Consider the following 10,846-nt stretch of genomic DNA (forward strand, 5'->3'; position numbering starts at 1 on the left):
TAAACTAGACAGCTCAGCACATTAAAAAGTGAAACATATCGATGTACTACGACACACACAAACAGCCTGCTACCGAAATCCTGTATTATCCAGATAGAAGACATGAAATATTTATCTGCAATAAACAAGTGTCTAATCAGTATCAAAGGATATAAGAGAACTTTACAGTAAGGAAGAACACACAGCTTTTAAACAAGCAAGTACGCAAACAATGATTCTTTTAATATAGGGAACAGTGTCCATATGAATACTTTTTTTCTGTCATAAAAATTACTCCAAGAGTGCTGCAGAGTTCTTAAAAACTTTATTGTCAGTTTGATTTGCCTCTCTGAATGGAACACCTGGACTTTCCTATGACATAATTGTGAATAAAATGTCAAACCTTTATGCAAAAGGAATGGAAAATAGACTGTTTAATTTGCTAACTCTCCAAAATATAATCCTCAGTGTCTCCCTCAATATCTCTCTATTACACACACACACATAGAATAGAGTCATATGTTTTTCATTTGGTGTCATACACCCAGAATTTGCAATGTAAGTACATAATTTAGTTTCCCAGATTACCAACAATTTGTACTACTTTGCATCATCCTCCACTTACCCTGGTGGCTGAATTATTTTGCCCACATTAAAAAATATGTGCTGTTACAAATTTTAAATCATAAGTTGCAACCCTCCATCTACAACCAGAACATGTCCTGTTGCGTAAGGAGACTCTAGAAGAAATACAATTGCTTTGGCAATTTCTTGAGGCTCACCAAATCTTCCAAGAGGAATCGTTTTCCTCAACTGATCTTCTTTCAAATGAGCTGTCATATCCGTATGAACGAAACCTAACCGGGGGTGGGGGTGGAGAAGGTTATGAATAAAAAATTAGTTAAATCCTGACATTGCTCCTACAGTGACACCTGCGCATCTTACTAGCAATCAGTGTCGTAAGTAGCACAGTTTGCACAACTGAGAATCAAGTGAAAATACGTTTGCATACTCGGTTTTTTTCTGAAGCTTCTTGAACTAAGGGCCAATTTTTTAAATACTGGGTGTTGATGAAACTGCGTTTTATATTTACAGCCTGATCTAACCAGTCTTTTTGCCAATATCTCATTACTGATTTTAATAGGATACAAGAATATGTCAAAACAAACAAGCAAAAAAGCTAAAGCCAGCATAGATTGCTTTGATGTGCGAACCCCCACACCATCCCAGCCTGTTCAAGTGCCATTTCTCTCCCCCATCGCACCATCTTCTATGTATGTTAAGACCAGGCAAGCAGCCTTGTATACCTTCAACGTCCAGAAGGCAACAACTGCACCAGGAGATATCTAAACCAGGGTTTTACACTACAGGGTCAGGGAGATTCTGCTTCTGTTTAGGAGGTGGGGGGGGTTAAATCCTCAAATCTAGTCTTTTACTCAGTGTATTGCTGGAGGTGAGATGGGATGTCAAAGGTGTTAAATGTTCAAATGTAGATTTTGCTAGAAGCTTCAAACGAGTTATTCAGTGTTTCATGTATGCAGCCATTTGTATACACACACAAAACTGATTATAGCTCTTTAGAGTTTGGTAAAATGCAATTATATTTTTAGTAAGAGGGTTGATAAAATACATGGTCAGGAAACCATTTCTGCACGAGGAAAAATTATCCACAGAAGCAGAAGAAATGTGAGAAACATTTCCATAATTAGTAAAGGATACAATTAATATTGGTTCTTGTAGGTTATCCGGGCTGTGAGACCGTGGTCTTGGTATTTTCTTTCCTGATGTTTCGCCAACAGCTGTGGCAGGCATCTTCAGAGGAGTAACACTGAAGGACAGTGTCTCTCAGTGTCAAGTGTGTAGGAAGAGTAATATATAGTCAGAAAGGGGTTGGGTTTGAGCTGAATCATTGTCCTGCAAAAAGTATCAAAGGTAATGTGCTAATCATTGTCCTGGAAGTATCAAGATAATGTGCTAATGAGGGTGTGGTATGTTAATATGGAACCATTGTATATTGAAGTGATCTGTTAACAAGTGAAATCCAAAGCTAATCCGCATAGCTATTCAGCTGCTGGTGAAACGTCAGGAAAGAAAATACCAAGACCACGGTCTCACAGCCCGGATAACCTACAAGAACCAATGAACTCTGACCGTGAAAGCCTTCGACAATACAATTAATATTTATTTTGGAATTTGAAAGTGAGCCACAGGCCGATGCATTCCCTACGTTCTCATACACGGATTTGCTTTCAATTTGCTGAAGTGCAAACCATACTTTGAAAATGAAAGAAAAACTATGAACAAGAAGGGAGAAAGAAGAGAAGGAATAGGAAGTGCATAAGCTTGTTCATGCTTTGGAGGGCTGCCTCAACTGAGCCAGCAGCATTATATCTACAAGTCTTGCATGCTGAAGGACAACCGATAGTGAGAACAGATAGTCAGAGTGCCCTTGGTACACAACCACACCCTTTTCCCATAGAAGAGCTACTTTTGTATTCCTAATTTCAACAAAAAAAAAGGGATCCAACTCCTTAATAGGCATCAGAAGTGTATGATGAGAGGTGCTGAATCCACAATAGTGTTAGAACAAGCTGCTGAAAATACTGACTCACAATCCCATGTTATTGTTGCTCTATGAAAAATTGTGCACGCAGGCTTTAAAGCAATCAACGAAAGTCATGATTCTTCAGACTATCCTTTACTGGTTGCTGGTACTGCAATTGCATCTTTCAGTCAATAGGTAAGGAGCTAACCCAGACTAACTACAGAACTATTAAATCCCACCTGACATTCAGAGAAAAATTAATTTATCTCAGAACTAACCGGGAGCAACCATGTTGACTCGAATGTTTTTTCTTCCGACTTCTTTAGCAAGAGAGCGTGAAAATCCAGCTAATCCAGCTTTGCTGGCACTGTATACAGACTGACCAGCATTGCCCTTCAGTCCAACTATACTTCCTAAAAAAAATGTAAAATAAAATGAAATTGTAGGTAAAGCCCAGGTTTAAGAATTCTAAATACAACAGGTGTATTGTTCTTTGATAAACGTAGAGCTTTTAACCATAACATTTTAAAAATAGTCTGTATCAATGGCTTAATTGTGCACTGAAGAGGCACGCATTCAGTGAAGTGCATTGGGGAGGCAGTTTAAAAAGTTCTGCAGGAACTACAAATACTTGGAATGAGTGGAAGAAACAGGACAAGGTTACTATGTACAGATTTAGCGGCAACCATCACTGAATACAGTTTTCAATGCACATTTTTTAAAGATATAATGTATGCGCCTGCACACGTATCACTTGTTTGGAATGGAGGGACAATGCGCAGATTTTTTGATCTGCATGCTGTGGCCATATTCAGAACCAGATATATAATGTTACAGGAATTAAAGATTTGAAAAAATTACACCCCAGGAAACACATGAATCAGACCCTTGGTCCAGCAGAGTCAGTATTGTTTACTCAGACCGGCAGCGGATCTCCAGGGTCTCAGGTAGAGGTCTTTGACATCACCTACTAACCTAGTCCCTTTAACTGGAGATGCCGGGGATTGAACCTAGGACCTTCTGCATGCCAAGCAGAGGCTCTACCACTGAGCCACACCCCCTCCCCAACTATAGGTCATTCTCCAAGAATCCCTATTGTGCTGCTTAGGAACTAAAACAGGGGAGAAGCAGAACTTAATTTACTTGGTTTGACAAAATACTCTGAACCCATGATAGTGGCTCAAGCAGTCCCACGTGGCTCTTTGACATACTGCCTTCAGCTCTTCTGGGCACTGTTCTCCATGTTCCAGGAAAGTGGGCAAGGGAATCTTTGTATCCAGTCTTTCCAATAACTTTAAACCATATGCAAGATAACTTTTGTGTGTGTAAAGTGCCGTCAAGTCGCAGCCGACTTATGGCGACCCCTTTTGGGGTTTTCATGGCAAGAGACTAACAGAGGTGGTTTGCACAGCAACCCTGGTATTCCTTGGTGGTCTCCCATCCAAATACTAATCAGGGCTGACCCTGCTTAGCTTCTGAGATCTGACGAGATCAGGCTAGCCTGGGCCATCCTGGTCAGGGGAAGAGAACTTTTACCATGGCTTAAATTATTTCTAGCCAAACAAGCATTCATGAAACATAACCACATTTGCTTAATGAGACACACCTACGTTAACGATAGCACCACCTTGCTGTTGAATCATACTCTTCACAGCAGCTTTGCAGGTCAACATTGTTCCCAAAAGATTGGTGTGAAGTTGGGATACCATTTCATCAGCTTTGGTTCGTAGCAGCAAGCCATCCCTGTTGAAAACATTGCTAAGGTTACCATTAATTCCTGGGAAATGGTCACTAAGTAAACTCAAGAACAAAAGGATAGTATTTCTTCCAGCAACATTCTATATCATCCAATAACAGAATACTAAAAGCACTATGATCATTGTAGCTAATTTTGCCAATAATGTATTCTTTTCAGTCAACATGTAAGTTTAGAGTCATAAAAGTGTAAATCCTGATGAGTTCACTCTGGGGTTGTGCATCTGAGCAAAGATACCCCAAGCGTCTTATTAAGGACTAAAACCATCAGTGCTTTGTTTTCTTGACTAGGGAACCCTAGAAAGATCTACCTGCATACTTTTATTCACTGCACCACTCTGTAAAGGATGTAAGTTACTGTAACACTTTAAATTTTATGCAAGAATTCATCATTGATAATGAAGCCAATGTAAAGAAAGAACCCTCAAGTACCCAGTGTTCACATTCAACGTCTGATCGGTTCTGAGACTAAGGGCCAAGATAGACATGCTCGTGTCCAGGAGCAATTTAAAATGCTGCAAAGGCAGTGGGGGAAGGTGCTCTCGTTTCCCTCCTCGTGCCTTTTCAAGATCCAAAAAAGCCACCGGGGAGGGGGGAGTCCAACCCATGGGCTACATCATGTCTGAGCCTACAATTGTAAAAATACCTTCTTGGTAGCCAGTGCTAGCATACTCTAAAGCAGCGGTTCCCCAACTGCGCTCCACAGAGCACTTGGTGCTCTGCGAAACATCTCCTAGTGCTCCGTGAAGAGTTTGGAAAGAAAAATACTACTGTCATTCAGTTTAGTATATAGGTGCTAGGTGAAAATTAGTGTTATGTGACAAATTCTGTACTGAAAAGTGCTCAATGACTCAAAAAGCCTGAGAACCGCTGCTCTAAAGCAGGGCTTCCCTAAGTTTTTCCACACGACCACTTTTCGCCCAAGAAATTTTTACGTGACCCCGGGTATACAGGTATATAAAACAGCTATACAAACCAAACATTTACTGATAATAAATCAAATTTGTCGCGAGCCCCACATTCAGTTACGCGACCCAGAGTTTAAGAAGCTTTGCTCTAATGGACTACCTTCTGAGCTGATGAACTACCTTAAGCTAAAGAAGGGCCAAACTTGTATATATTTTTTCTGTATGTTCTAAGTTAAAACCAACAATGCTCTTTTTCTATTGCTTATACGTGCACATTTGATATTTTCAAACGCTACTTAAAACTGACACTAACCTGCTGACTCCTGCAGCATTAACTAGGTAGTTTACATAACCTAAATTCTTCTCCATTTGGCAAAACGTATTTTTGACGTCTTCTTCTTTGGAAACATCACAACTAAATGCTAGATGACCTGCTGCAATAGAATAAAGTCCACAATGAAATATAAACTTCCCGAAGACCTACAGAGGCTACAGTTAAAACTAAAGTCATATCGCAATATGTTGGCATGCAGTCCCAAAAATCAATGTATGTTTCTTTTCTTTCTTTTTTTACACAAGTGAAGAAAGATACTGACAGAGCATGCAGGTTTTAAAGTTACATATAATTTTTAATCAGGAAAAAAATCAATGCTTAAATAGGACAAACGAAAGCCAAAAGTTTCCAGGTGACATGCATCAATTTAGAACCAAGCCCTTAATTTATACTACTTCGTGTACAAATGATGGCATTTTATTTGCAAAGTTTGAAATAACTTTGTTGCTACATTCTTCAAGATTAGAAAATAAGGTATTTTGATATTTCATCATATTTTCTGAGACATGTATAAAAAGCAAACATCAGAGTAAGAATACCTCCTAGGTTTTTTGCAGTGGCTTGAGCAATGTCCAGATTTCTTGCAACAACAGCTAGACAATACCCTTTCTGCGCTAGTAGTTGTGCAGTAGCCTGTCCAATTCCCCGAGATCCTCCAAAAATGGCACAAACCTTTGACATCTCCAAAGAATCACCAGCAAAAAGAAAACATTTCCATTACATTACAACGTACATATTTATCTTGTACACAAAAGCACTGGTATGAGAAGCAACTCCATATTACAATCATTAGAATAACAGTTGGTAGATGATGAAACAGAAAAAGCTTCTTTGGTACAAATTCAGTAGCTTCAGATGAGACTGATCTGTTTTGCTCCCCAAACCCACCAACTGGAATAAATTGTAAATCTACACTGGGTCAAAATTTTATAGTATATCATTTCAGTACACAATGCAGAATCAAAGTTCAGAACCTTCTGATGATGGGCAGCCCAATCCTGAAGGGGGAGGGCAGACCCGCGGTGGCCAGGAGCGGCACAGCCATACCGCCTCCTCAGAGGTGGCCAGGAGTGGCACAGCCCCAGCCGCCGCGGGGGCAAAAAAAATGAGTGTTTTTTAAAATGGGGCTACGCCACCAAAAAGCAGGCGGAAGATAGTCGAGAAGTTTTTACATAAATACATTGGGAAGGATAAAGATAACAAATCAAACAAATAAACCGTAGTTCCTCATACCTAAAGTTGGGTTGGATTAGATCCAGCTAGTATTTCATTGAATCTTACTCAACTCTCCTCCTTACTAAGACTGTTTGGAACTTCCATTTTTCGGTTATCAGCATGGCAGTGTTTTGCTTTGGTCTCCAAAGAGTAGCGCCTTTTTAATTATTATTTTCTTTTATTATTTATGTCTTTGGACCAGTTGTTTTGGGCTGTTTTGACTCAAGACGGCTGCCTCAGCAGGCTTGAGCTTCTTCTTGTGAAGACGTTTTCTTAGTGTTTTTCAACGTCTACTTCAGGGGTGGGGAACGTCAGGCCTGGGGGCCGTTTAAGGCCCGCAGTGTTATTTGGTCTGGCCCTTCGTGGGTCCTGGCAGATCTCTTGCTCAGAAGGATCTAAGACTGGCGATCCTGTCTGCGGGAGGGGGCGGAATAGCCTCTATTCAAGGCGGATATGAGTTTGTTTTGCCAAGAAAAGGAACCTTTCTTCCCCCTTGCAGAAGTCGTTAGCTATGGAGCTGCTAGGACCGCCCAAGAAACTGTGTTAACCCTTTCCCACCCTGGGCCATCGAGAAATGTGGGGAGGGTCATCTGGGGCTGCTGCCTGCTTGGGGGGCTAATTTTTAAGTTGATAATTTTGTATGGCCCGCGAATGATGTTATAAATATCTAAATGGCCCTTGGCGGAAAAAAGGTTCCCCACCCCTGGTCTACTTTGATAAGACGCTGAGTGTGCTTTAATTAGCTTTGGTTTTGAGGAGGGAACAGCTGGGGTATAGGTAGAGACAGAACCTCCTCCTCTGCTCTATAGTTGCTGGCTATATATTGTGTTTTATTATTATTTATTTATCCATTTATTTTATTTGTTATCGCTTGCTGTTATTATTTTAGAGTAGAGCTTAGCTGGCCTGCCTGGCTGAGAAGGACATTAGTAAGCCCTCCCCTCCATTTTTGTTGGTTTTCTTTTTGGTAACAGCTGGGGGGGGTTGGTTATTAGGGTGGTGGTGCTTTGCTGTGCTCCTCGAAGAGCCGTGTTTTATTTTATTATTATTTTTTATTCTCTTCAGCCAGCTGATTTGGGTTTGGTTTTTTTCTGTCCAAAGATAGCTGCTTCAGCAGGCCTGAACTACTTTTCGTGAAGATGTTTGATAAGATGCCGAGTGTGCCTTAATTAGCTTGGCTTGGGGGAAGGAACAGCTGGGGTATAGGCAGAGACACAGCCTTCCTCTCTGTTCTATAGTTGCAGGCTGTATAGTGTGTTTTATCTATTTATTTATTTACTGTTTTACTTATTTTACTTAATTGCTATTATTTTAAAGGGGAGCCTAGCTGGCTGAAAAGGATGTTCTTTAGTTTTCCACTCTTCTGGATTTGCTTTTCTTTGTGTGTGTGTTTTTATGTTCCTCATAGAGACAGGTATTTTGTTATGAATTGAGCATGAAACTGATTATTGTTATTATGGGGAAGAAAAAAAATCACCCTTTTGAGGAACTCTCAGCGCCCTGAAGACAACAAACTAGAATGGCCAATTTCCTAGATATTAGTTTTCCCACTATCTGCTCAAATCATTGTTTACTTTTGCTCCCCAATGATAAAGCTGCACTATTATTTTAGTCTAATTAATGTTTGAATCAGCTATCTCTTTCCTCAACACCTAACTTATCGGAAATAGAGATTTCTCCAAAGAACAATAGCTAAAGATTTGTTCTAATAACTTTGAATTTTTGGCTTCCCAAACACTTCTATAAAGGGCTGTGGATATGTAATGAGTCCCAAATTTGTAAACACAAACAACATACTCGGAGAAGTCATTGCTAACTCACACATTCCCTGTTCTAGGAAGCATGCACATATTACTTTGTTTTTTAGTATCTAACAGCCAAGGGTTCAGGACCTAGAGAAAAACAATCAATCCCCTCCAGGGAAACCTCTACAGAACATTAACTAAGTAGATGCAGTCATATCCTGCCGGAGCAAGAAAAGCAAAGACCGCAGAACATAATGCCTTGTTCCATCTATTGCTCTTCCACAGATGTTTCTGAATGAGATGTCTATATACTGCTTCTCTGTCCAGGATAATGATTTACTTCCAACGTTGTGTCTTTTTGTATTACTGTACAAGTGAACAGGAGTCGGGGGAGGGGGGTTGTATCAAATACTCTAATTGCAACACCACATACATGAGTGGGGGGGCAGAAGAAATATGGGAGGGGAACACTCATCTACAGAAAGCCTAGGTCTGTCGGTTCGTACTGAAACAGCCAGCCGTTTCCAGAGCTCAAAATACACCATCCACCCCCGGTGCTTTCGGATTACTCCCAAGGAAGGGTTTGATTCTTCTTGGTGTCAAAACACTTCCCCTCCTAACCACTGTGGCTCAGTGGTAGAGCATCTGCTTGGCATACGGAAGGCCCCAGGTTCTAATCCCCGGCATCTCCAGTTAAAGGGACTGGGCAAATAGGTGATGTGAAAGACCCCTGCCCGAACCCTGGAGAGCCGCTGCCAGTCTGAGTAGACAATGCAAACTTTGATGGACCAAGGGTCTGATTCAGTATAAGTCAGCTTCATGTGTCTTGTTTTTTCTCTCCTTTTGGCACAATCTATACTGGCACTGGACTATGCTCATCTCTCACCAGAGAGATGCAGGTTCAAGTTCCCATTCTATCCTGGAGCTCACTGGTGGGGCTGTGGCTCAGTGACAGAGCTTCAAAGGTCCCAGGTTCAATCCCCGGCATCTCCAGTTAAAGGGACTGGGCAGGTAGAAACGGCTGAATTACAGTTGATATTCAAACTAAAGACAATGCATTTACTTGGGCTGAATAAAGACCTTGCATTCATGGCTCATTAACAATGCTGATTTCTCCACGCCCATCTCTCCCCTGGACATCACAGACTCTTCTGCAGACCACACCTAATCCCATCACGCCTGCTATTCACATCGACATACTGTTAACATTTACATACTAATGCTTGTCTGAATTCACTCTCCTCTACTTAAAGACAGATGGATTCACATTCTAGCTGTATCTGAAGAAGTGAGCTGTGGCTCACGAAAGCTCATACCCAGCCAGAAAATATTCTTGTTAGTCTTTAAGGTGCTCCTGGACCCTTGCCCTTTTCTACCAGAAAATATTCTTGCTAGTCTTTAAGGTGCTACTGGACTCTTGCCCTTTTCTACTACTGGGCAGGTAGGTGATGTGAAAGACCTCTGCCTGAGACCCTGGAGGGCCGCTGCCGGTCTCAGCAGACAGCGCAGACTCGGATGGACCCAGGGGCTGATTCAGCATCAAGCAGCTTCGTGTGCTCACCCCGTAGGGGCGACGGGTCCTCCCTTTGCAAAGCAAGTCCTGCTCCGGGGGCCGGGGGGGGGGCAGGAGAGGTTGGCTGGGGGGTGCGTGGCCCTTTTCTATACCCCTCTTTTTCTCCCCCCCAACCCACCCCTCCCATCGGCGACCGTTAATAACGTTAATAAGAGGGCGTGGCCCGCGGCCACTCGTGTGAGAAATATGTAACGCCTCCACAAGGGGGCAGCAATACCTAGCCAAGTAGGGGAGAGTCCGCGTATGTTTGGGGGCGGACAAAGTCCCGGTTAGCCCGTTTTGTGCGGGGTTGTAGACACGAACTTCGAGCATCACGCAATCACCACCACCCTCTACTCTTCAGCAGCTATGGCCGCTTCCCCTTACCTTCCTGCAGCTACCGTATAGCGCGTGCTGAAGGAAGACCTTTCTGCCTGGGAAAAGTACGCGGACTACCATTCCCAGCATGCATCACGGCAGAGTCTCCCTTAATCGACGGACGTGTCGCGAGGCATTCTGGGATGGGTAGTTTCTGCTACCAACAAGAGATGGATTGACTCAATAAAGGAAGCCAATTTGCAGGATCTGAGCAGGGGTGTCAAAGACAGGACATTTGGGAGGACTTTCATTCATAGGGTCGCCATGAGTCGGAAGTGACTTCACGGCACTACACACACACAATTTCTGCTACCCCGTGAGTCGAAACACGTGCTGAGATATTGTTTGTGTGTTAACTGCCGTCAAGTCGCTTTCGACCTATGAATAAAAAAAAAGGCCTCCCAAATGTCCTATCTTTGACAGCCTTGCTCAGAT

At 42.1% G+C, this 10,846-nt stretch overlaps 1 protein-coding gene across 1 annotated transcript; it reads right to left on the reverse strand.

Annotated features, from left to right (window-relative positions):
- Positions 1-589: 589 nt before the first annotated feature.
- On the reverse strand, positions 590-6,222 carry CBR4 (carbonyl reductase 4). Its single transcript, XM_056855220.1, has 5 exons — positions 6,061-6,222; positions 5,501-5,621; positions 4,131-4,267; positions 2,803-2,937; positions 590-836 (listed from the first exon to the last, which is right to left on the reverse strand). Exons 1-5 carry the CDS (start codon positions 6,200-6,202, stop codon positions 658-660), a joined length of 714 nt encoding a protein of 237 aa, XP_056711198.1. The 5' UTR covers positions 6,203-6,222; the 3' UTR covers positions 590-657.
- Between the last annotated feature and the right edge of the window lie 4,624 nt (positions 6,223-10,846).

Source organism: Euleptes europaea, chromosome 9, assembly GCF_029931775.1.
Source record: "Euleptes europaea isolate rEulEur1 chromosome 9, rEulEur1.hap1, whole genome shotgun sequence".
NCBI classification, from domain to species: Eukaryota; Metazoa; Chordata; class Lepidosauria; order Squamata; family Sphaerodactylidae; genus Euleptes; species Euleptes europaea.

Excerpts from the sequence above, each read along its gene's own strand:
- CBR4 (XM_056855220.1), bottom strand. The coding sequence starts at position 6,202 with ATGTCAAAGGTTTGTGCCATTTTTGGAGGATCTCGGGGAATTGGACAG. Across the intron at positions 4,268-5,500 it reads AATGCTGCAGGAGTCAGCAG|GGATGGCTTGCTGCTACGAA; the intron begins GTTAGTGTCAGT and ends TGTTTTCAACAG. Across the intron at positions 2,938-4,130 it reads TGGTGCTATCGTTAACGTAG|GAAGTATAGTTGGACTGAAG; the intron begins GTGTGTCTCATT and ends CATTTTTTTTAG.